This window comes from Etheostoma spectabile, chromosome 13, assembly GCF_008692095.1.
Source record: "Etheostoma spectabile isolate EspeVRDwgs_2016 chromosome 13, UIUC_Espe_1.0, whole genome shotgun sequence".
Taxonomy (NCBI): Eukaryota; Metazoa; Chordata; class Actinopteri; order Perciformes; family Percidae; genus Etheostoma; species Etheostoma spectabile.
In genome coordinates, this window is record NC_045745.1 from 24259818 (window position 1) to 24281174 (window position 21357).

The 21357-nt window shown below is 39.3% G+C and overlaps 3 protein-coding genes and 1 non-coding gene across 5 annotated transcripts; 3 read left to right on the plus strand and 1 right to left on the minus strand.

The window, feature by feature from the left end:
- Positions 1–1327: 1327 nt before the first annotated feature.
- Positions 1328–7886, plus strand: ddx52 (DEAD (Asp-Glu-Ala-Asp) box polypeptide 52). 2 transcript variants are annotated; one of them, XM_032532801.1, is made up of 15 exons: positions 1328–1502; positions 1772–2021; positions 2747–2895; positions 3036–3221; positions 3678–3821; positions 4142–4253; positions 4338–4410; positions 5288–5491; positions 5580–5670; positions 5783–5905; positions 5999–6149; positions 6747–6822; positions 7092–7163; positions 7257–7562; positions 7712–7886. In XM_032532801.1, exons 1-15 carry the CDS (start codon positions 1374–1376, stop codon positions 7746–7748), a joined length of 2103 nt encoding a protein of 700 aa, XP_032388692.1. In that variant the 5' UTR covers positions 1328–1373; the 3' UTR covers positions 7749–7886. The 2 variants fall into 2 exon arrangements, with proteins under 2 accessions (XP_032388692.1, XP_032388693.1); XM_032532802.1 differs by lacking the exon at positions 1328–1502 and having other exon boundaries at positions 1900–2023; positions 2751–2895.
- Positions 7887–8937: 1051 nt separating this feature from the next.
- rpl23a (ribosomal protein L23a) lies at positions 8938–11383 on the plus strand. Its single transcript, XM_032532885.1, has 5 exons — positions 8938–9043; positions 10085–10265; positions 10540–10716; positions 11029–11098; positions 11319–11383. The coding sequence occupies exons 1-5, from the start codon at positions 8974–8976 to the stop codon at positions 11331–11333; spliced, it is 513 nt and encodes a 170-aa protein (XP_032388776.1). The 5' UTR covers positions 8938–8973; the 3' UTR covers positions 11334–11383.
- Positions 10314–10385, plus strand: LOC116701164 (small nucleolar RNA Z17). The gene has a single exon (XR_004334849.1). It is a non-coding gene; the product is annotated as a small nucleolar RNA Z17 (small nucleolar RNA).
- A 752-nt stretch (positions 11384–12135) lies between the features above and the next one.
- Positions 12136–20173, minus strand: birc2 (baculoviral IAP repeat containing 2). Its single transcript, XM_032532810.1, has 13 exons — positions 20095–20173; positions 18092–19032; positions 17688–17968; positions 17123–17425; positions 16500–16788; positions 15734–15833; positions 15525–15603; positions 15374–15422; positions 14963–15205; positions 14701–14799; positions 13879–14034; positions 13527–13568; positions 12136–13152 (listed from the first exon to the last, which is right to left on the minus strand). The coding sequence occupies exons 2-13, from the start codon at positions 18183–18185 to the stop codon at positions 12959–12961; spliced, it is 1929 nt and encodes a 642-aa protein (XP_032388701.1). The 5' UTR covers positions 18186–19032; positions 20095–20173; the 3' UTR covers positions 12136–12958.
- Positions 20174–21357: the final 1184 nt, after the last annotated feature.

Here is a 21357-nt window from a genome sequence, read left to right on the forward strand (position 1 = left end):
CCCCCCCCCCCCCCTGACCAAAGTTGAAATGATGACCGGACAATCCAATGAAACGCTCCAGGGTTTTATTAAAACAGACCAAACTGCTCAGGTGTGAAAGCAACCTAAGAAAACTGTCTGAGCTCACCAGGACTGCTCGGATCAGAGCAGGCAGACAATCGAAGGAGAGACATCCAACCTTAAACTAACGATGACTGAACTAATCGGATCACAGGGAACCACAAGAATATTTTGAAAAACTTAAGGCCATTTTACTTTTTTTTTCCTTATGTACATTTAAAGATATTTTGAAGTTTGCATTGGCTTTTTATATCCTTTTATTTATCTAATTGCACTTGCACTCTTTTATAAATAAACATCTGATGTACAAAGACGTACTGAAATTATATTCTGAAAACACATCAATGGACTAACTTTCCAGTGGAATCATGTTGTAATGAACATATTGGGTTATTGTTTAACCAAATGTTTTCTGTTAGTAAGGATGAGGAAAATGATTTATTGAGGTTTGGAGAGTTTTGTCTGATTTAATGCATAAAAGTGAAACATGGTCAATTCCCTAAACATCAATTTGTTTTTCTTTATTACATACTTCTGCCATATTGAAATATATTTTGATATATGGAAGTAATCTTAATACAGTTGTTTATCTAAAAAACACGTTGCAACCATAATTATTTCAATCATTAGTCATCAAGTACACTACATTGTCTATGTTAACACAGCAATGATGACACTGACTGACTTATCTAAAGACGTCCATGCAGCAGGGATCTCCCAAAGTGTGGTTTCAGAGTTATTACACACAAGAGTGGACATCCAATAAGTGACGATGTCTCTAAAATATTTGATCTGCTCCAACTTGCAACATGCTGTTTTCCTGAAGTTGACCTTAGATTTAAAACACTGAAGTATTAAAGGAAGAGCCAGTAGATAAACCATTAAATATCTAACCTGAAAAACAGCCATTTCCTCCCCTAAAACAACATATTTCACAAAATATGATACAATTATCTAAGGTCTCCTATGATTAGAAATATATATTTAAGTCGTGGTTGCTTTGATGGAAAGTGAAAGAGACAGATGATGAGCTATTCACACAAAGGCCAGTTTAAACTAAATACATAATTGCTTTGATGTTCTCTTAATTGGCACATCATAGAGCAGGTATGAAGGTGTAATAATCTATAATGTGTGCTATTTTAAGTTTCATGTGCACTTGAGTGAATGGTTGGTGCTCTGATTGTGTGTGAATTACTGGTGTTGACCGTAGACTGGTACAATGACTTCGGAACATTCGTGGTGTTAAACCCAGCCAGCAGGGGGCTCCAGGGCTCAGAGCCGCTGGTCGATGACCCGGATGTTGACTAGTGATGCCTGGATGGATGCGGACAGACTACCACGCTGCTGGAGGAATGGACGCCTTCGAACTGTTTCGGAAACTCGGAGCTGGAGCGAAATTTGACCTGAAGAAGTTTGGTCAAGACGCCGCTCGGTTTAAGGTAAAGGGGACATGTGTAGCTGGTCATATACTGGACAAAAAATAGGGATTGAGAGCTGAACGAGCCACGGTTTGATACATTTTGGCTAACCCTGATTTGTACCAGAAAATGTGCTGCAGTCCTTGTTTTGTTGGATATACCTTTTTTATATTTACATTTTCTGGAGATTGGGTGCTTTTAAAGTCGCTTTATTTGATAAGTGGTTGGACAATATGTCACACAAGTGTGTTATACACTGATAATGAATGTACCCGTGTCTTATTTTACAGGTTGCCAGATCTCACGGAGGGGAAGCGTCTTTAGATGCTCTCTCTGCGATCGATTACTTTGGAACAGGCTCAACCAATGGATCCCAGAGCAGTTCAGTAGGACTGGAGGTAGAGAAGGATGATGATGGTGATGATGATGGAGAGGAATATGAGGTGGGAAGTGAAAGTGGAGATTCTGGTGCAGGAAGCAAAAGGAAGAAAAGGGAAAAAGACGTGAGGACGAAAAAGAAGAAAAGAAACAAGGTGGAAGGTAAAAAATGTGGCGGTTTGCTGCTGACCAATTTAGACATTAACAGCTGATTAGCAGCTGGCTGTGGTTATTTCCAGATTATAAATTTTTTAATATGCATATCCTGGGTGATATATATATATATATAAAAAACAAACAAATTAAATGTATGTCAATTTGTTAATGTGCAATGTCTGTATTGTGTGATGTAGGGAGACAGAAAGTGGATCTGGATCACAGTTTAAATACAGATATGTATCTGCATTGTTAAAATAGACCATAAATCAGTTACGTCATTTAATAAGCAAAAAATGCCCAAATTCTCTCGGTCCAGCTTCTAACATGTGAAGATTTGTAATGGGTGTCTTTAAAAATATAATTAAGTCTTCTCGAAAATTAATTGGTGGATATACTGTATCAATACTAAAAAATTATAATTAGTTTGAGCCCTAGTGTGATGTACCATAATAAACAACAAGTGTTGAAGAGACAGTCTGTTTATGAATATCGACTCTTCTTAATTTAGCAATTCCAGGTCTGGAGTCAGATGATGAGGTGTAAAGACAGATGATATACATTTGTCAACTCTCAGAGATTTAGCCTTACTGTTTATAGAGAGGTACCATCTCTGTATCAGGCCTTTGTGGCCAATGTTTAAAATCAACAGTGGTACGAGATGACATTTAAAACAAACGTTAGGTAGCTGTCCCGGGTTAGAGACTCACCTCTGTCTCCTGTCTCCTGTCTGACTGAAGCTGGTGGTGGAGCGCTGAACGACATGGAGGGAAGCGGCATCACCTGGACCTCCGCATTGGACAGAAAGATTCAGATCCTGCCGAGTGACGGGAAGGAGAAATCCTCCCTGAAGAGGCTGAAGCATCTTCATCAGGAAAAGGTCCTCATACAACTCCCAGCACAGGAAAATTATAAAGATATGGTTTATGATTCTGACGACAAAAATGAAATGTGTACTCTTACTCTTTCCGTCTATCCTGTTTATAATCTTGTTTTTTCTCATTCTGTATTTGTTTTTAGGTGAATCGCATTCGCTCTCAACACCGTATAAATGTGCACGGCTGCGACGTACCCGACCCTGTGTGCACGTTTGAGGAGCTCCGGTCCGAGTATCGTCTCAACCCTCGTGTCCTTCAGAACCTCAAAGACGCGGGGCTGAACTCCCCGACGCCAGTACAGATGCAGGCGATACCGCTCATGATGCACGTTAGTACGCACACGCGCGCGCACACACACACACACACACACACACTAGGGCTGCACGATGTGAGGAAAATATCTAATTGGGATTATTCTGACCACTATTGCGATTGGAGTATTATGTACGATATCGGAAGGAACTATAATTTTGGTGATTTTTGCAAGGATCTATACCAAAAGAAGATTTTTTTTTTTCTTGAGTCTGTAGGATACAATTTCTAGGTTGGGACGTCTCTGCAGCACCACAATACTTACTTCAGAATGGTTTGACACATATTTTGCCTTTTAACAAATATTGCACCTCAGTGCGATTTGGATATTGCACTAGTCCATATTGCGATTTTGATGCAATTGCAATTAATTGTGCAGCCCTAACACGCACACACGCACATTCAGTTGTTTGTAAATAACGCACAGACGGTGGTAAAGTGAGGATTTCCATGTGTCTGGTTTCTCTGTCAGGGTCGGGAGCTCCTGGCCTGCGCTCCCACTGGATCAGGAAAGACTTTGGCTTTCTGCCTCCCGCTGCTCGCCCACCTGCAGCAGCCGGCCAACCTGGGCTTCAGAGCGGTGGTCATCTCCCCGACCAGAGAACTGGCCAACCAGGTACACCACACACACACACACACACACACACACACACACACACACACACACACACACACACACACACACACACACAGCTTTTATTAGAAGATTCCAGTTTCACTTTCCATTATCAAGCTTATCCAGATTTTTATTACATGATATTGGCATAGTTATCCATATCAAGGAAGGAGATGTGAAGACATTAGCTTCCATGTTTTAATCCCTATTGAATACAGTGGGAGTTCCAGATTCTGCTTACGTTTTTTTTTTTTTTTTTGGTTAAATAATCATACACACATTTGCATGCATCTTCAGTCTGTTGTGTTGTGTTTGGTTAGACCTACAGAGAGCTGCTCCGGCTGTCGGAGGGAGCAGGATTTAGAGTTCACATCATGGACAAAGCCTCTCTGGCAGCCAAGAAATATGGACCACAGTCAAACAAAAAATACGGTAAGACATGGAAAATGTCTTCATAGACAAATGAATAACCGAATTGCCTTTACATCACGGTTTACCTCCTATATTTCTGTGCAGATATACTCGTCAGTACTCCAAACAGACTGGTCTTCCTTCTCAAGCAGGATCCTCCAGCTCTGGACCTCAGCAGGTAACATGGAATTTGCTGCTCTCTGAAATTGTTTTTTTTTTTTTCATAAAGGTTTCTTGAAAACTTATGTTTGAAAGAAACTTATGTTTCTGTTCACTGTTGGTTACCAAAACTCAGTTGTGTGAGTCCTTGAGGTCTAACAAACATGTTGAATATATTTTCTTCCCCATAAAACATTTGCAAACCTACAGTGCTTACATGCTTGTTTACCAGCTTGCATTCGTTAGCAGCGTTGTGTATCGTCACCCATGAGCGCGTGCACTAGTGAAATAAAACAGTTGGAGCAACTCAAAAATAAATAGTTCCACATGGTAGAGATTACAGGTCAAAAACTCCACAGGTTTTTAATTTAATTTATACTTAATTTATACTTTTTTTTATCCTCTATGGGGAAATAACACTTTACACTCTGTTGTTATTACACACTATACACATGCTCAGGTCCTATACATGCACTAATGGAGAGATGTCAGAGTGCTGACAGAGTGCTTGCTCAATAGCACCTTGGCAGTGCTCAGGCGGTACCAGTCCACACTCCGTACTTGTTACCATGTTTAATTGAATCTGTTTCTCTTAATTGATTGTGGGGATTCTTTTTTCCACAAGACAACCATGGAAATACTTTTTAATCCCAATTATCACAAAGTTATCTCAGTTTTCTTTGCTGCAGTGATGGAGTAAGCGTTGCTTTAATCTGGCTTCATGGTACAGGCTCCAAATCCTCCACAGGTTCAGACGGATACCATATAATCACAACACCCATTGTTTGAGTCTGGTGGGGGACCTTTTGTTGCATGTCATACACCTCTCCCTCCTCCTGTTTCCTGTCTCTGTCTCCACTGTCAAATTTTTTTTTATTTTTTTTGTTGGTGTTCAGTGTGGAGTGGCTGGTTGTCGATGAGTCTGATAAGCTGTTTGAGGGCGGTAAGACGGGCTTCAGGGAGCAGCTCGCCGCAGTTTTTCTGGCCTGTTCTGGTTCAAAGGTGCGCAGGGCTTTCTTCAGCGCCACCTGCACGCCAGATGTAGAGCAGTGGTGCCGTCTGAACCTAGACAACCTGGTGTCTGTCAACATTGGACACAGGTAATTATTTACTTGTAGAACTCCACACTTTGATGGATTTATAAAATCTTTTTCTCACGTTAGAAACATGAATTTATTATCATCTCAGAAACACGGCAGTTGACTCTGTGGAGCAGGATCTGCTGTTTGTTGGGACGGAGAACGGCAAACTGGTGGCCATGAGGGATATCATCAAAAAAGTAAGGACACTCCGGAGAGGTTACTTTTCAAGCTCGTAAATAATTGAGTTTGTTTAATTAATGTATAAATACTATTTATGTACACGTGGATGAATGTCCTTGCCATTTTCAGGGTTTCCTGCCTCCCATGCTGGTGTTTGTGCAGTCTATAGACCGAGCACGGGAGCTTTTCCACGAGTTGGTGTACGAAGGCATCAATGTAGACGTGATCCACGCAGACCGCACACAGCAGCAGGTACGCACTTAATACACTGTGTTATGGGTCCTCTCTGTGTCACTGAGATGCAGCCTTCAGTGACTTCAGTCGCCCTCCTCCTTTCTGTTTCAGAGGGACAACGTAGTGAACAGTTTCCGGTCTGGTAAAATCTGGGTGTTGATCTGCACGGCTCTGCTCGCCAGAGGAATCGACTTTAAAGGAGTCAACCTCGTGCTGAACTACGACTTCCCCACCAGCTCTGTGGAGTACATCCACCGAATTGGTTAGCATTTATATATAATCAATCATTTTATAATAACAGAATCCTTTAGTGGGCTAGAACCATTACCTGATTAGTTAATGGACTTGAACGTGATTCTGTGTCTCAGATGGCCGCCCACCAAGAGTCAACAATTCCGTTGGATGGAATTGTGGGGTCTCTGTAAATTATAGTGTGGTCTAGACCTACTCTGAAGTGTCCCAAATAACTTCTGTTATGATTTGACAAATAAAATTGACTAAATAAAATAGAAAGTCATTATTTTGATAACTGGTGAATTATTATTTCTTACGTAAAAAGTCCAAACTAAGATAGTAACAGCTTCACAAACATGAAGATATGCTTGTTTTGTTCATTTGATATCATTGTGAATTTTCTAGGTTTTTAAAAAGTTTTGCGGAATCTGGCAGCTTGTGTTGGGCATATGTCACTGTGGTATATTTTACAAGCAACATGATTAATCAAATAATAACAAAAAGCTTGATCAATAATATACATTGTTACTTGGAGCCCTAATCCTGTGTTGTCACCTATCAGGTATTTCTCCTCTTTCTCTCCCTGTCTGCTCATTCACGTATCATTCCGTTTGCTGCTCCTCAGGTCGGACTGGTAGAGCTGGACATCAGGGGAAGGCCATCACCTTCTTCACAGAAAATGATAAGCCACTGCTGCGCAGGTATGTGGATACAAAAAGTGCAAACTGATTTCCTTTGCAAACGGGAACAGCTGTTTTTGTGTTTGCGACTCTGGAAAATGAGTTTGTATAAAAGTCTGGCTGTGCTCATGACACATCAAATTTGGTAGGGCAGACAGGTGATCAGATGTATAGGTGCAGGACAAAAGCAGCATAAAAAAGGTCAAAAGTGAGGGAGTCTGGGCGCTTAGTATTGCAAGTGTTGTACAAGTTACCCCTACAATATTTATCTTTACATGTCTTTCTGACAGCATCGCCAACGTCATAAAACAAGCTGGGTGTCCTGTACCCGACTACATGATTGGCTTCAAGAAGATACACAGGTAAAGCAGATGGATGACAATATCTGAGTTTCAGAACTTATCGCTAAATCGATACGTTTTGGTAAAATTGTCCATCTGTATTTGTGTTTTTAGCAAAGTGAAGCGGAGACTTGAGAAGAAACCTCCCACAAGAAGCACCATCTGCACAACCCCTCGCTTCTTAATGAAGAAAAAAGGCAAAGCTCCAAATAAAGCACAGAAAGGAGAGACGCAGGCAGCGGGCAGTAAGCAGAAGGAAAAAAATGGATCTCAAACCACAGTACAGAAGCAGAAGGGAGTAAAGATGACAAAAGGACAGGAGCTGAAGAGAAGACATAAAACACAGAAAGAAGGGGGAAGAGAAACACTCAAGGTGTCTCAGAAGACGGGATCCAATTCCTCTGGGGCCAAGTTAAAAAAGTAAGGTGTGTGTGTGTGAGATTGTGTGATTATGCATTTAAGTCTGTCAACCAGAATGGAACAAATGTTGCTAACGTAAAGTCACTTTTTAATCTATCAGCGTGCATCAGCGACATGACACGATTTTCTTTTTCAACTCTGTCCACCAGGAAAAAGGGGAAGAAAAATAAGCCAGAAGAGCAATAGATGAGAGTGGCACAGGGGACTGAGATGAAGATGGACATGGATTTTAATTTAATTTTTTCTGTCTGATTTACTGCTCATTTTCACACGTGCTTTGTATTATCGGAGTATGAAATAAACTGTTTACATACTGTATATATATATACACGTGTATACATTTGTTCATTTGCTCACCTGCAACTTGTGACAATGACTGAACATTTTAACAATCTTAACGAAGGCTTTGATGAGTCATTGTTTTTTTACGTTCAACTGACAAGTTAGACTCATGTACACTGAACAAGATAAGGCATTCAACTTCAAGGTTTAAGTGTTTTTGTAGTAGAGTAAGTCATTAAGAATTTTTAAAGTAAAACATTTCATACCCTATTATGTCACAAAAATCATAGTATTGTATGTCATAAAGTCATTGTATAATATGCCATAAAAACGTAAAAAAAAAGCTGAAATAAAACAAATGGAAGGCAGTTGTGAGAGAAATGGGCAAAGAAGTTCCCTTAAGATTAATTAATCATCACAGCTGTACCCTCCACACACCACACTTGACCTGATTAGAGTAATATTCAGACTATTGAAAGGGTCAATTTTACTTTTATATGTTTGCTTAATGGAAGTTAATTGAATGATTTTGCAACTAACTATTTTTCATACGTGCAGTAAATCTGTCATATGGATAAAGTGATACAATTAGCTAAACTATTTTTTTTATTTCTAAATGGTACCTTGTCATGCCTTACGGGGGAAAAGTAAAAAAAAAAAAAAAAAGTTTAAACAGCAACTCATCGTTCAACCCCTAGCATGTAATGCTATTAATCCGTTCCAAAGCCTATGATGGTTTACTCTTTTAAAATTATAAACCTGGTGTGGCAATCTGAAGTGGAGAAAGCTAATTGATTTGCTTCAGATTGGCTATTATTCATTAACAAACAAACAATACATGGTGTGCATGTGCAGTGCCCTATCTAACAGAATGACAAAGTAAGCTTTCACAGCCTTCTCGTTTTAACATCATCACGTGCTGTTATATTATTATTATATCTGTACAAAAAAAGGTAGCCCCACCACCAAAAACCGCAGATTATTACTCCAAATTTGATTGATATACAGATAGTTTAACAAAGACTTTATTACAGTAAAAAGAAGGCCTCATTTGCAATCTGCATCTGTCTTCATTCCAGACAGAGGACCTTCTTAGCTCTCGCGATACATCGGCTTTGAGATCTCGCCCATGCATTATACTGCAGGAAACCCCGTATTGCCTTCCTTTCTCAACATGGCACCGAAGGTGAAGAAGGAAGGTTTGTCAATCTAATAATTTTGAATGAATAACTCATATAATTCACGATTATATCCCTTTTGAGGTTCATTAATGGAGCCCGAAATTTAAGGATAAATGGACAGTTGTTTAAGTAATGTCAAGATATTGCTGTTAACTGTCCAAATATGTAGATAACGCAGATCGTCTCTCTAGCATGTATGTCAGAACGTGATGCTAAGCTAATATAAGCATGTTAGCGTTTGCTCACCAAAACCGTGTCTAGCTATATCTATAGTTAAAACTATTACTCCGTCCTGATTACTTCATATGCTGCAGTTTATTATGAGAACGTTTTAGCTAGTCAATGTCTTAGTAGCGCTTGTTATATAGCTAATAGGTTGGTAGAGTGGTTATTTTAGTGATTTAGCACTTACTGCATTTCAGCGGTGTTTTTTTTACTAGCTAACGTAACACGTGATAATAGCCAAGTTGAAGTTGTATTGCAAGAAAACAAACCAATGTCTTAATATCTTGGCCATTTTCGTTAGTTGAAAAATATCCGTGCTTCTGTAAAGTGACTAAGACTTGCGATCTTTTAAGTTCATGTATTCATTAGTTAATGTTAATCGTATCTTCATGCCATAATCACACAACATATCCGAGGCAGTGAATTGAAATAGTCACCATATATCTAACGTTATGTATGGAAATAGATGTATGTATTGGTTGCTAGTATATAATTTTTAAACTTATTTCTCCAGGAAAATGCGCTTTAGTAGTCCGACTACGGTACACCACTGAACGTTAGACATGTCATCTGTACGTTAGCATCATACAGAAAATAAAGTTCATTTCAATATCTTGGCATGTAAGTCTATATGCAGCTTTACGCATGTCTTAAAGGGAATAGCAAACTCTCTAATAAATAAACCTAATCTAAGGACTAATTTTTAGTGGAGTACAACATATGAAGTAATATACGAGATTTGTTTTCAACAAATCAAAGTGTCTTTTGGGTTATTATCAAATTACAAACTAGATGATGACCAAAAGTCTAACCGATGGTATTTCTCTATTTAAGCTGTCCCTGCCAAGACTGAGGCCAAGTCAAAGGCTCTGAAGGCCAAAAAGGCTGTGCTTAAGGGTGTACACAGCCAGAGGAAGAAGAAAATCAGGACTTCTCCCACCTTCCGTCGCCCTAAAACACTTCGTCTGCGCAGGCAGCCCAAATATCCCCGCAAGAGTGCTCCTCGCAGGAACAAGTGAGTTACAGTGACTGCATGCTGCTGAAAAATGCAGGGAATAAACCTGGTGCATATGATGGTAAAAGCGATCAAAGTATGAATAAGCGTGATTCCAGCTTTATAGACTACTGATGCACCCAACTTTGAATATTTTGTTTTACTTTAGAACAATCAGCAAAGGCACATTTTTGTAGATTTTGTAAAAATACTTGTAGATGTTAACAGGTTTGATCAGAAAAGTGATCCTTTGGATCTGATGCTTTTTTGGTCCTAATTTATATCTTTTCTGAAGGTTGGATCACTATGCCATCATCAAGTTCCCCTTGACAACAGAGTCCGCCATGAAGAAGATTGAGGACAACAACACACTTGTGTTTATTGTGGACGTCAAGGCAAACAAACACCAGATTAAACACGCTGTCAAGAAGCTGTACGACATCGACGTCGCCAAAGTCAACACACTCATCAGGTAGAAATCTTAACCCATGCTGAGCTAGATGTTTCATGTTGTCCGGGTGGAATACTGGGTAAATGGTAGATGAATATATTGTTCATAATTCAAGCCAGAAAATGAATCAGTGGTATATTTACTCAGTAATTACATTTGTTTAAAGTTTGTGTTGTTGAACTCAGATTGCAGGACTTGATATACCTTTCCAAACATATGACATATTAAACATAATTTGCCGTTAGAATATTGGACCTAATGTGGTCAACATAGGTACTCAAACAACTTCTCCCGTTGTAAATATTAAGTTGATACCTTTCTTTCGTTGTTCAGGCCTGATGGTGAGAAGAAGGCGTACGTTCGTCTCGCACCAGATTACGATGCGTTGGATGTTGCTAACAAGGTGAGTTTTCAATCATTTAACAAGGTACAACGGGAGTTTGAAATCTAGTTCAACATAATGGTCGTAAGAAGTTGTCAATCCTGTGCAAGTGATGTAAACTTTTATTATATCTGAATGTCCATGATGCATTCAAAGGAACCACTGATGCCAGATGGTGCAGGTACAGATGTATTCACTCTGTTGATGAGCAGCGTGATTCATGTCCTGTTCTCTTCTACAGATTGGCATCATCTAAACGGTGGCAGAAGAGACTTGTGGAAGAATAAATATTTGTATAAACTACAACTGATTCAGTGTCCTTGTGTTTGTGAGTTGTCTTTACACATGGGCACATACAGCAAATGAGGTGTTACATGCTTTAACCACCACGGTCATGGAGTATTTACATTTTTCAGGAACATCTGTCAGCTCTGAGTTCAGTTTTGGTATTTTTTATATTTTTACTCCATCTTGTAAGTTAATCATGAACAGCATTCTCCAAGAACCTTTTCATGAATCTAATATAGACAGCATATACCAGGCATCAAAGATAGTATTAGTAGCAAGCATAAGAATTACCTTTTTAAAAAACGATCAAGGAATTAAGCGTTGTTTGGCTTTTGTTCGTGCGATTGACCAATTGAGGTTAATTTTTTGCTGTCCTGCTCTGAAAGTTGTGATGCTCTAGTGACCAGAAGCTAGGAAGGTTTGACATGTAATCAAACATACACTATTCTATAGTGGTGGCATCTTGTGTTACTGTTGTATTTGTGCTGCTGCTGGAACTTAATGGCGTGGTGGATTTAAGGTTATGTCTACTACATACTGCTAAAAGGTAACAGTTACATTGGACTTGGTGATAAGGCACGCTTAGAGTGGAAAAGAGAGCACATGGTAACAGGTTTATTGTTCACTACATTCACGGAATAAATAACCGCAAGTGCAAACTAGTGAACTGGCAGCTGCACGTGTTGCCAAGTTCTGTGAAAACTCGAGGGAAATGCAAGACTTGTATCAGATGTTACTGACCTGTATGAAAAAAGGGATTAATACATGTAAACTTCATAGGACAGAATTTATCCACGTTTTATTTAAAATAGGAAAAACAATAGCTGTGGTTACACTGGAGTACACAGTAATGCACTAAAGTCGGTTCAGTTTAAAAGTGAGGTTGTAAAAGAATATACCTGACTTGCTGAAGTAGTTAAACTGATTAGAATTTTTAAACTTAAAACAAGTCTTGCTTTAAACATAAGTTGGCAAAGTTAGTGTGAGTTTAGTTTGTAGTTGATGTAATTTGGTTATTCTGTCATTGCAGGGTCCACTTGTGACAAATTATAACTTGCTTAAATTGAGACTTCCCAACCATATTGATGGTTTTACAGAACATTACTAAACACCTCAGCTCATAAAGTCCTATGTAGCTGATTCAGTAACCATGATTTACTGTAATGTACGCCATTACTCAACACACTAAAGGCTTGTTTAACATTTGTGGAGAGTTGAGATGAATGTGATGAGTACCAATGAAACAGTTCATTGGATTGATTATATTTGTTGTACTTTTTCCATATTGTATTAACTGATAACATGATACAGTAAATATAACCCAAACTTGGTAATAAATACCAGCAGAAGTGTTAAGATTACATCAAGATATTAAACGGTCTTGTACAACTAACTGTATTCTATCATATCAGATTAGGTTCTGTCTGTCAGCTGTTCATTTAGATTATGTAGAAAGCGGGTGATATTTGAATGCCTCTTGGGATTCAGTTTGGACAGTTAAATTACATAGGGGCGAAAAAGATGCAAAACATCCCTCCTGCACTTTCCAATAAATGTATTTCATATTGCTTACATTCTACACAAATGCCACTCTTATGAGAGGAAGGTGCGGACTGTGCCTTTAACCAGGCCTCTGCAGATTGGGCACTTTCGCAGTGATGGTGCACATTCTTTGCACACCACCAGGTGGCCACATGGGATGAAGACGATGTTGACTTCTTTATCCATACAAACTTTGCAGGTACGCTCCTCCTGCAGGCGCCTCAGCTGCTCCTCCATGGGGAGGTCTGCAAAGAAAGAGAGATTGCCATTTATTTTCCATCCTCCAACATGTTAATCTAAATTTTTGCTTGTCTTATTTGTCAATCTTTAGATGCTGACAAATGACCCACAGTATTCAAACAGGTTACATCATTGGTAATCTCAAAATTAAAATTGCTTACTTACCTGCAGTTCATGCAGAAAATTAATTGCATTACAAACCCGACAAATGGTTTAATATAACATTTATATTTAGGAACTTCACATCATGGGGTTGAAATTAAGTTTAATATGACTAAAATAGAAGTTACAAAGTGCTTCACTGTTAAAACAATTAAGCACAAAACATTCAATTGGCGAGATAGTAAATCCTGCATGAGGCTCAGGTGTGTCTTTATACCTGAAAGATCTTGGCTGGGTGATGCAGCTTCGTTTGATTGGGCTGAAAATGTGAAAGACAGCATGTAGTTAGTTTAGGCTTAGATTAATAAACAATATACTCTAAATAAGAGCTTTCTTATGCTAATTCTTTAGGGCTTTCAGGACAGACCACATGCTTTGTGCTGCGGATGCCGTCTGGACTTAACTAAACCACTAAGCTCCAGTTCAAACTGTATTGTTGGTTCCTCGTTTTGTCCAGGTTGATGTTTCTGTACAAGTTTATCTGAATAAATACTGAACCTTTAGTAGCCAAATATATCAAATGTGTTTTAAGTGCAATCAGAAAATCTGGTGTGGTGGGTCAGACATACCCATGAGATCTCGGAGCAAGTGTACGTCGTTTTTCTGGATCCAGTTGCGGAAGACCTCGGCTGCAGCGTTTCCCTTGTTGAGGACTAGCTCTATCAGCCGGGCAGTTTGCTGTTGAGGCGACGTCTGAGCCTTAAGACCGCTATACTCCTCGGTAGCTGCAGGTTCACAGGGATGTGTTGCTTATTAATTGGGAGGTTTCTGACTAGATGCTACAGCTGCATAATCATCACTCCAGTTAGTCTTAACAATGTGAGTTTGCTGAATAATCGCTTGTCAGTCATGATTTTTTAACTTTGATAAGCATCTATATTAAATGATTATTATTAACCATTAAACTACAGTGTACAATTTTAACAAAATGAAATGAATAAATATACTACAAATTACACCGACTGCTTGTCACAACATGGATCCTGAACAGGCTCATGGGAAATTTGTCCTGTTATGATGTATGTGTATGTTGTGTGTGATGTCTGTAAGCTACAGGGACCTTGAATTTATCATTGAGGATCAATAAAGTATCATGTGATTGCAGTAGTCATACAATAAAAAAAAGAAATAAGTGACTGACACTTGTAATTTGAATTGAACTGATCTCAACTGGTATTTTGTCTATAAAAGGAGTGCAGTGGAAATTTCCAAGGGACCCCAAACTCAAGTCAAGTTTCAGTTATGATCAGAAATAGTTCAATCTCATAGCTGCTGAAACACTAAATCCTGCACCCCAAACACTCATTTCTACTCATAGCGTAAGAAAACAATTAAAAGATGTGCTAACAGGGGTTCAACTCTCACAACACAGAAAGAAAAGAGAAACTTACATAACATATTTTGCTCTCTTAAATGCTCCAGCACTGGCTCCACACTCTTCAGACGCTGGATCAACGCTGCCTGGTGTCTCTTCACAAAAGTGAAACCATCTGAAACAAAGACAAAAATAAAAAAAAATGTATTCAAATGTTCACTGGCATGTTCACTGGCACTGAGTGCAGCTGATAGCACGGCTAACACTGGTATTCGTGGTTATTCATTTTAATGCACAATACATTTCAGAGACATCCATATTTTCACCGCCGGCTGTACCTGATGCCATAGCCTCCGCCAGCATCTCTCGCTCCTCCTCCCTTTTCTGGTCCTCGGCACTCAGCAGGTCTAAAACCAGCTCCTGGACGGTCCTGTAGTTCTCCCCGCTGGTCAGGATCTTGCTCTGGACTGTTTGCTTGACTAGACTACGCTCAAAGCCCATCTCTAAAGCCGACTTAATCACAGGGGTGTTCATCATGACAGCGTCCTCGGATCGCTCCTCTCCTGGACCGAGGTGAACCACTGAGAGAGAGAGGGTAGAAATGTCCGGCTGGGTGATAGGACTTCCTAACTTGTTATCCTATTCAAAAAAGTTTCCATTTACGAGTCTTTAAACCCTTTTATATTGTATAATAACATTTCATAAAATCTCAATTTAGACTGAGAAACTACAAATAGTTTCAAACTCACCAGGTGGATCCACAAACTCTCTGGAGCTGCTGTCTCCATTTGTTAAAAGCTTTTGGTGACAAAACAGAAAAATAAGCATTTTTATCTAAATGACTTGTTCTGTGCCAAATATTTGAACCACCAACATATTTCTATGCTGCTCTCTACTGACCTGCTCAAACAGCCGAGGGAAGCGAGCCTGGATCTGGTGAACAAACTCTTGTCCCTTCTCCTGGAGCAAATATTCACACCTGCAATTAACCAGAGGTACAAGAATACAAACGTGTATACTTTTACTACAGTACAAAGAGCTCTGGGTGACGTATTTTGACACTAAATAAAAATAAATATATATAAAATCAACAATGAAACAAAATTTACCGAGGAAACCATTTAGCATGTTCCACCCAAGGATCATCTCCGGACTCCCAGCATCGCAGGCCTCCATCGCAGCAGAAACACTTGACATCATCGTTACGACCTTTACGGAAAACAAGAGACTTGATTTAGGGGGAAAAAATTATAATTCTGGTAGAGATGACTTGTGTTGTTCATCTTTCACTTCCTCTTTTGCTTGAAACCTTGGGTAGTAAACTGACCACATTTGAATGCTAGATTTAGTATTAACATGAGGTCATGTTTATAACCAGGTGCTCCTCAAAAGATTTCTATCAGGACTTTCCAGCTCAAATGAAAAACTGGACACATACTGATACTGACTAATACCTGTCTGCAGTGGACACCCCCCAAATAATTAATTTAATTTCAACTTTTCATCTGCACCTTATGAATCAATTCTGTGTAAGACTTTCGGGACCTTTTAATGGCAGCTTTAAGATTTCAATTTGAGTATTATTTTTGTTTAAGAAAAATATAAATACCACCTCTACCTTCTACAAGTATTTGCTATAAAACAAGAAACAATAAATCAGACTTTAAATATAAATCATGTTTTTGTCTCCTTGTTATCACTATACAAAGTTGATATTGAAGACATGCCCCCCAGATTATCTTTCATTTGGAGTTTTGGTCCCCTAATAAAGTCCAACATTCGCCGTCCTTCTAGCTGCTACATGCTTCTTCTCATCAGGTCACTGTCTGATAAGGAAAAGCGCTGATAAGCTTGTCTCTTTGATATTGTCCGTACCTACATAGTAGAAACCGGCTTTAGCCAGCTGGTCAGGCCTGACAGGGATACGAGACGGCCAGTTGACAAAAGTGAGCAGCCTCTCATCGCTCTGCTGCATGGCAGGGTTGGACACATTACTGAGGGTTGGGGCTCCTGAAGACAGCTGGGAAGTTACTCCGCCAGATGCAGCTACGGCAGCTCCGGCCAGCGACACGTTGTCAGCTCTGTCCCCCCGCACAAAGCGACAGTTTGGATAATGCCTCTGGTGCTCGGATACAGCTCTGTCACCTGGCTCCCAGTTACTCAACTGCAAATACAAACAAAAACTTCAGTCATTGAAAGTAACATCAAGACATTACCACACCTGATTGGTGCTACCTTTGGTTGTAAGGTGGATGTACTTTAGTCTGATGCCCACTTCTGATGATAATCAATCCAGTCAAAATTAATAGGAACTCTAAAATATGTGTTTTTGAACGTGACTGAGACAAGGGAACATAGTTGGTTAGCTTGGTCTCTCAAAACCCTCTGAATCACCCTGAGTTACAGCCCAGAGATAATTCCACTGCACCTGGTGTAATCACACATGTAAACATTTTCCCTGAGTGCAGCCTGGGTCGTGTCCCTGTGATGATACACACCTGTCCTCCACAGCTGAAGCAGGCCACTCGGTCGCCTTGGCCCAGGTAGTAGAAGCCCGCCTTGGCAAGCTCAGCAGGAGTTATGATGGAGAGTGTCCAGGGATGGAAGGAGTCCAGGCGGTCCTGCTCTCTGCGCATGCTGGGGTTGTGGCATGTTGGTCTCTGGTGGGACATGTCCTCTACACCACGAGAGCTGAGTGGACTGGAGGGTGGGGGAGCAGTAAAGCCCATATTTAGGTAGCCAACTGGCTCTTCCCCTTGGCTTACTGTTGGGTTAGGAGCAGCTGGGCCTGGACCAGAAATCTAAAGTAAAAGAATAAAAGAGGTCAAATATTGCAAAATTACTCAGGTAGTTCAATGCTACTGAAAAGGCAGTAGTCAAATAATTTTTATATAAATTTACTTTGGAGTATACTCACTCGCTGATATGTCAATTACAGATTCTGTCCTCAAAAACAAAACTATGCCATTAAATATTTTTCAGCTATGATTTTCCAAGATATAGGGGTTAACTTTCTTCTATAAAATATATCTGTTATTCTTAAGAAACTTGTAGTGATCTTACTGGTATGGCTGGGGCAATGCGGAGTGGGGAGAAGGCGGAGTGAGAGGAGGACAGCAGGTTGGCTGTAGACGGTAGGCTCTGGATGAAGGAGCAGGAAGGAGAGAGTTGTCTGTGTTTCTCTGTTGGACAGTCTCCGGCCTGCCAACCCTCTGCCGTCACGTTACACCTGAAACACTGCACTCGGTCGCCCACACCGGTGTAGAACCAACCTGCCCTTGCCAGACTTCGCTCTGTGACTCCCGAAGCTGGGAATCGCGCAAACGTAGAGATGCGGAAGAGTTCTGGGGATGAAAACGACATCATACTGACACATGTCCTTGAGACTGGAACATATCAGAAGGTTTGACACAAAAAAATCTCATATATATCTAAGAGACATCTAAGAGAATTAAAGAGACTGGTACCTGAAGAGTTGTCATATTGTAGGTCAGGTGGAGGCCCACTGCGACACAACCCCATCAAAAATTGGTTGTTTTTGAGTTGAACGAGAGTTTCCATTTTTGAATTTAAGTTTAGAAATATGAAGGCAAAAGAGATGTCCTTTAAAGGGAGAGGGGTTTGAGAAAACCCATGGTCTCGCTTTCTCACACTTATACACTCACTCAAAATGGAACAGAAATTAGTACTATACTAAAGATCAGGGGGCAGAGGGGGTGGGAGGTTATCTCAAATCAAAAACAGAAACAGTGAAGAGACAGTAAAAAAGAAACTAAGGTTTTGCTAAGTGTGAAACTTAGTGCAGAAGAAACAAAACTACCAGTCTAGCATCCACCGGCACACAGTATTGGACACAAAAAGCCTGAGATGCCCATTCCCTCCATACTGTATAGCCTATACTTTACTCCTGGATCCATTTTTACCTGTACCTAGTAGAGAGTACTACCTCTGAACATTTAACTGCTGAAACTTCAATGTGGATGGGAAAAAGGATGGACTATTTTAAAAAGTAATTTAAATGCATCCTTACATCAATAATCATAATATTGCAGTGAGGTCAGATCACCCAGGATCAGTACACACTTTATTATCTTGTATATTTAGCACAGACATATCTAACCATTCAAACTTAAACTTGTGGCATGTGATTATGTGTATCAACATTAGAAATGAAATAAATGTCTCAAGCGTGCGCACGCACACTCACACTTTCACTCACACACACAGACACACACACACACACACAGACCAAGGGGTATGTGCTCTCAAATCCCTCCCCCCATCTTAGACATCTCTTTTGTAGGTGTTTAAGTTGCCATAATTGATTACCAGAAACCCAATATAAAAAATAAAGTCCTTCTTTGGTAAGGATAATGGACGCTCTTCTTTAGTTTAATGATAGCAGGACCTGTAGAAATATGGGGGGAGGGGACCAAAGACAAAAAGAAAAATGTTGAATTGTGTTCATGTAGGTCTAGAAATTCTTCATTGAGGATTTTAACCTCTAACCCTAACCTAACCAGAGAGACGGTTCTTTGACCCATCCAAAGATCCTTTATACCTGAATGTTTTTTAAGCCCTTTACTAAAAGAGATGGAGCAGGGACCCTCTACTACATATATTGTATGAAATCAAGTTGCATATTAACCTGGGCCTACAATAAAGTGTAGGGCGGCCTAAAGCCTTTATATATATTTTTTACATAGCATACCAAGCTATTAAATAAATAATTACAATTGGCAAGATTTTATAAGTCATGTTTAAATGTTAAACATACATGTGGCACAGGTATTTTAAGATCAACTGCATCTGTGAATGGCCATAGTGACTACCTCACCTATAGGCCAGTGAGCCTATCATCAGCGGTGGTTTATATTTGCTAATATTATGTTATAATTATGTTAAGACATTCTAATATATGAAAAAAACTATTTTTCTATGACAATATCTCTGCTTTTTACTAAATATTCTCTGACCTGGCTAACTCAACCAGAGCGAGCAGCGAGTACCAGCCAATCAGAGCGAGAGAAGGACCCTCTGCCTTTGCCTTCCTATGAAATAGAAAATTGGCTTTCAGGGTTCCAGGCATTTCCTGTTTTAGCTGTGGTAATGTTGTGGTTTATTTTTTGCTTTAGCTAACGTTAGCCATGTCGTTGACTATTTAGGCAGGATTATATTGATTAGAAATTGATTTCGACAGTAAAACATTCATTAAAACATACAGTTAGCTAGCTAACAGTTGCCGAATTATGTAATAACGCCCCACAGAAACCGTGACAGGATCAACAGACATTAGCTTGCTAACGGTAGCGGCTATAACGTTGTATCTATGGCTAACAACTGTCGGACTTTACACCGCGTTCTTGTTTTTAATTAAGAAAGGACAATAAAACTGTCTGGTTTAAGTGAGGCAAACACACGAGACAATACATAAGACAGCAAGTCTTTTCCAGTCCCATGACATACTCACCATTTCGCAGACGGTCCGGAAAGTCCCCGAGCTTGTCGTCACCAGACACCCCCGCCTCTTTGTGCTTCCGGTTATCGGTGAAATGAAAATGGAACAGAAAAGAAAAACCTCAGGTAAATCCCTCCGTCCCAGCAGTGTGCTTTGAGGTTAAAAAGTCCCAGTGTTCAGGTGGTTTACAATAACATACATAAATCAATAATGAGCACGATATGTGCCAGGAATGCTTCTGTTGTCATCTACTGGGAAACTAGCACATTGCAAACACTAAGGAAGTTATGTAATAGGCTAATTAATTAAACCCCGACTGAAACCGAAACTGTTTATTTGGTACGATTGCTCTAAAAACGACCTCATTTTGGACCTATCCAACCCGTGTATTTTGTAAAGAGGAGTGTGGATTTACTGAGCGACGTGTAATGATCTATTATACATATTTGAATGTGTAAAAACTTTAGCCTATACTGTGAATGTGTTACTTCTGTGATCATCGAATCAATGTTATTTACTTGTTCACTATATACAAATAAATCAAAGCCTCCATTTATTGTTGCGAATCACAAAAAAACCTGTACGTGAACAGAAAATAATTACCTACAAATATTAATATTACATACAGAAGAATACTCGTAGCCTACATATCTTTTACTTAAGCAAAAGTAGCAATAACTCTGTGTAAACATACTCTGTTACAGCAAAGTAAAAGTCTTTTATTCAAGATTTGACCTGTGTAAAAGTACATAAGTATTAACTTGTTAAAGTCAAAGTACTTGTTGAGCCGAGTTATCCATTTCAGGGAGTTATATTATTATTATTATTATTATTATTATTATTATTGTTATTATATATCAAATTATTGGAATATTATTACAGATTCTTTAACACATAAGCAGTAAGCATTTAAATGATCAACTGGTTGAGGTGGAGCCCATTTTTACCACTTTACTGTTGGATTGTTGAATCTATATAGCACAGTATCATATTTTATAAACTGATCATATGTTTTTTTTGTATAATCTAAATCTGGGGACTAGTAACTCCAGCTGTCAGAAAATGTAGTGGAGTATTATATTATATTGTAGTACAATATTCCCCTCTGACATGTTGTAAAGTGGAAGTATAAAGTAGCATTAAACTGAACTAAGTAAAGTTAAAGTAACACAAAAATGTACTTAAATTAAGTACTTGAGTACATTTACTTACTTTTCACCATTGTACATACGTTTATATCAACTATGTATTTGAGGGCACATACAAAAAATATAA

Excerpts from the sequence above, each read along its gene's own strand:
- ddx52 (XM_032532801.1), top strand. The coding sequence starts at position 1,374 with ATGCCTGGATGGATGCGGACAGACTACCACGCTGCTGGAGGAATGGAC. Across the intron at positions 2,896-3,035 it reads AGCATCTTCATCAGGAAAAG|GTGAATCGCATTCGCTCTCA; the intron begins GTCCTCATACAA and ends ATTTGTTTTTAG. Across the intron at positions 3,222-3,677 it reads CGATACCGCTCATGATGCAC|GGTCGGGAGCTCCTGGCCTG; the intron begins GTTAGTACGCAC and ends TTTCTCTGTCAG.
- rpl23a (XM_032532885.1), top strand. The coding sequence starts at position 8,974 with ATGCATTATACTGCAGGAAACCCCGTATTGCCTTCCTTTCTCAACATG. Across the intron at positions 10,266-10,539 it reads AGTGCTCCTCGCAGGAACAA|GTTGGATCACTATGCCATCA; the intron begins GTGAGTTACAGT and ends TCTTTTCTGAAG. Across the intron at positions 10,717-11,028 it reads AAAGTCAACACACTCATCAG|GCCTGATGGTGAGAAGAAGG; the intron begins GTAGAAATCTTA and ends TTCGTTGTTCAG.
- birc2 (XM_032532810.1), bottom strand. The coding sequence starts at position 18,185 with ATGGAAACTCTCGTTCAACTCAAAAACAACCAATTTTTGATGGGGTTG. Across the intron at positions 17,426-17,687 it reads GCATTGCCCCAGCCATACCA|ATTTCTGGTCCAGGCCCAGC; the intron begins GTAAGATCACTA and ends CTTTTACTTTAG. Across the intron at positions 13,569-13,878 it reads CTTGCTCCGAGATCTCATGG|CCCAATCAAACGAAGCTGCA; the intron begins GTATGTCTGACC and ends TCACATTTTCAG.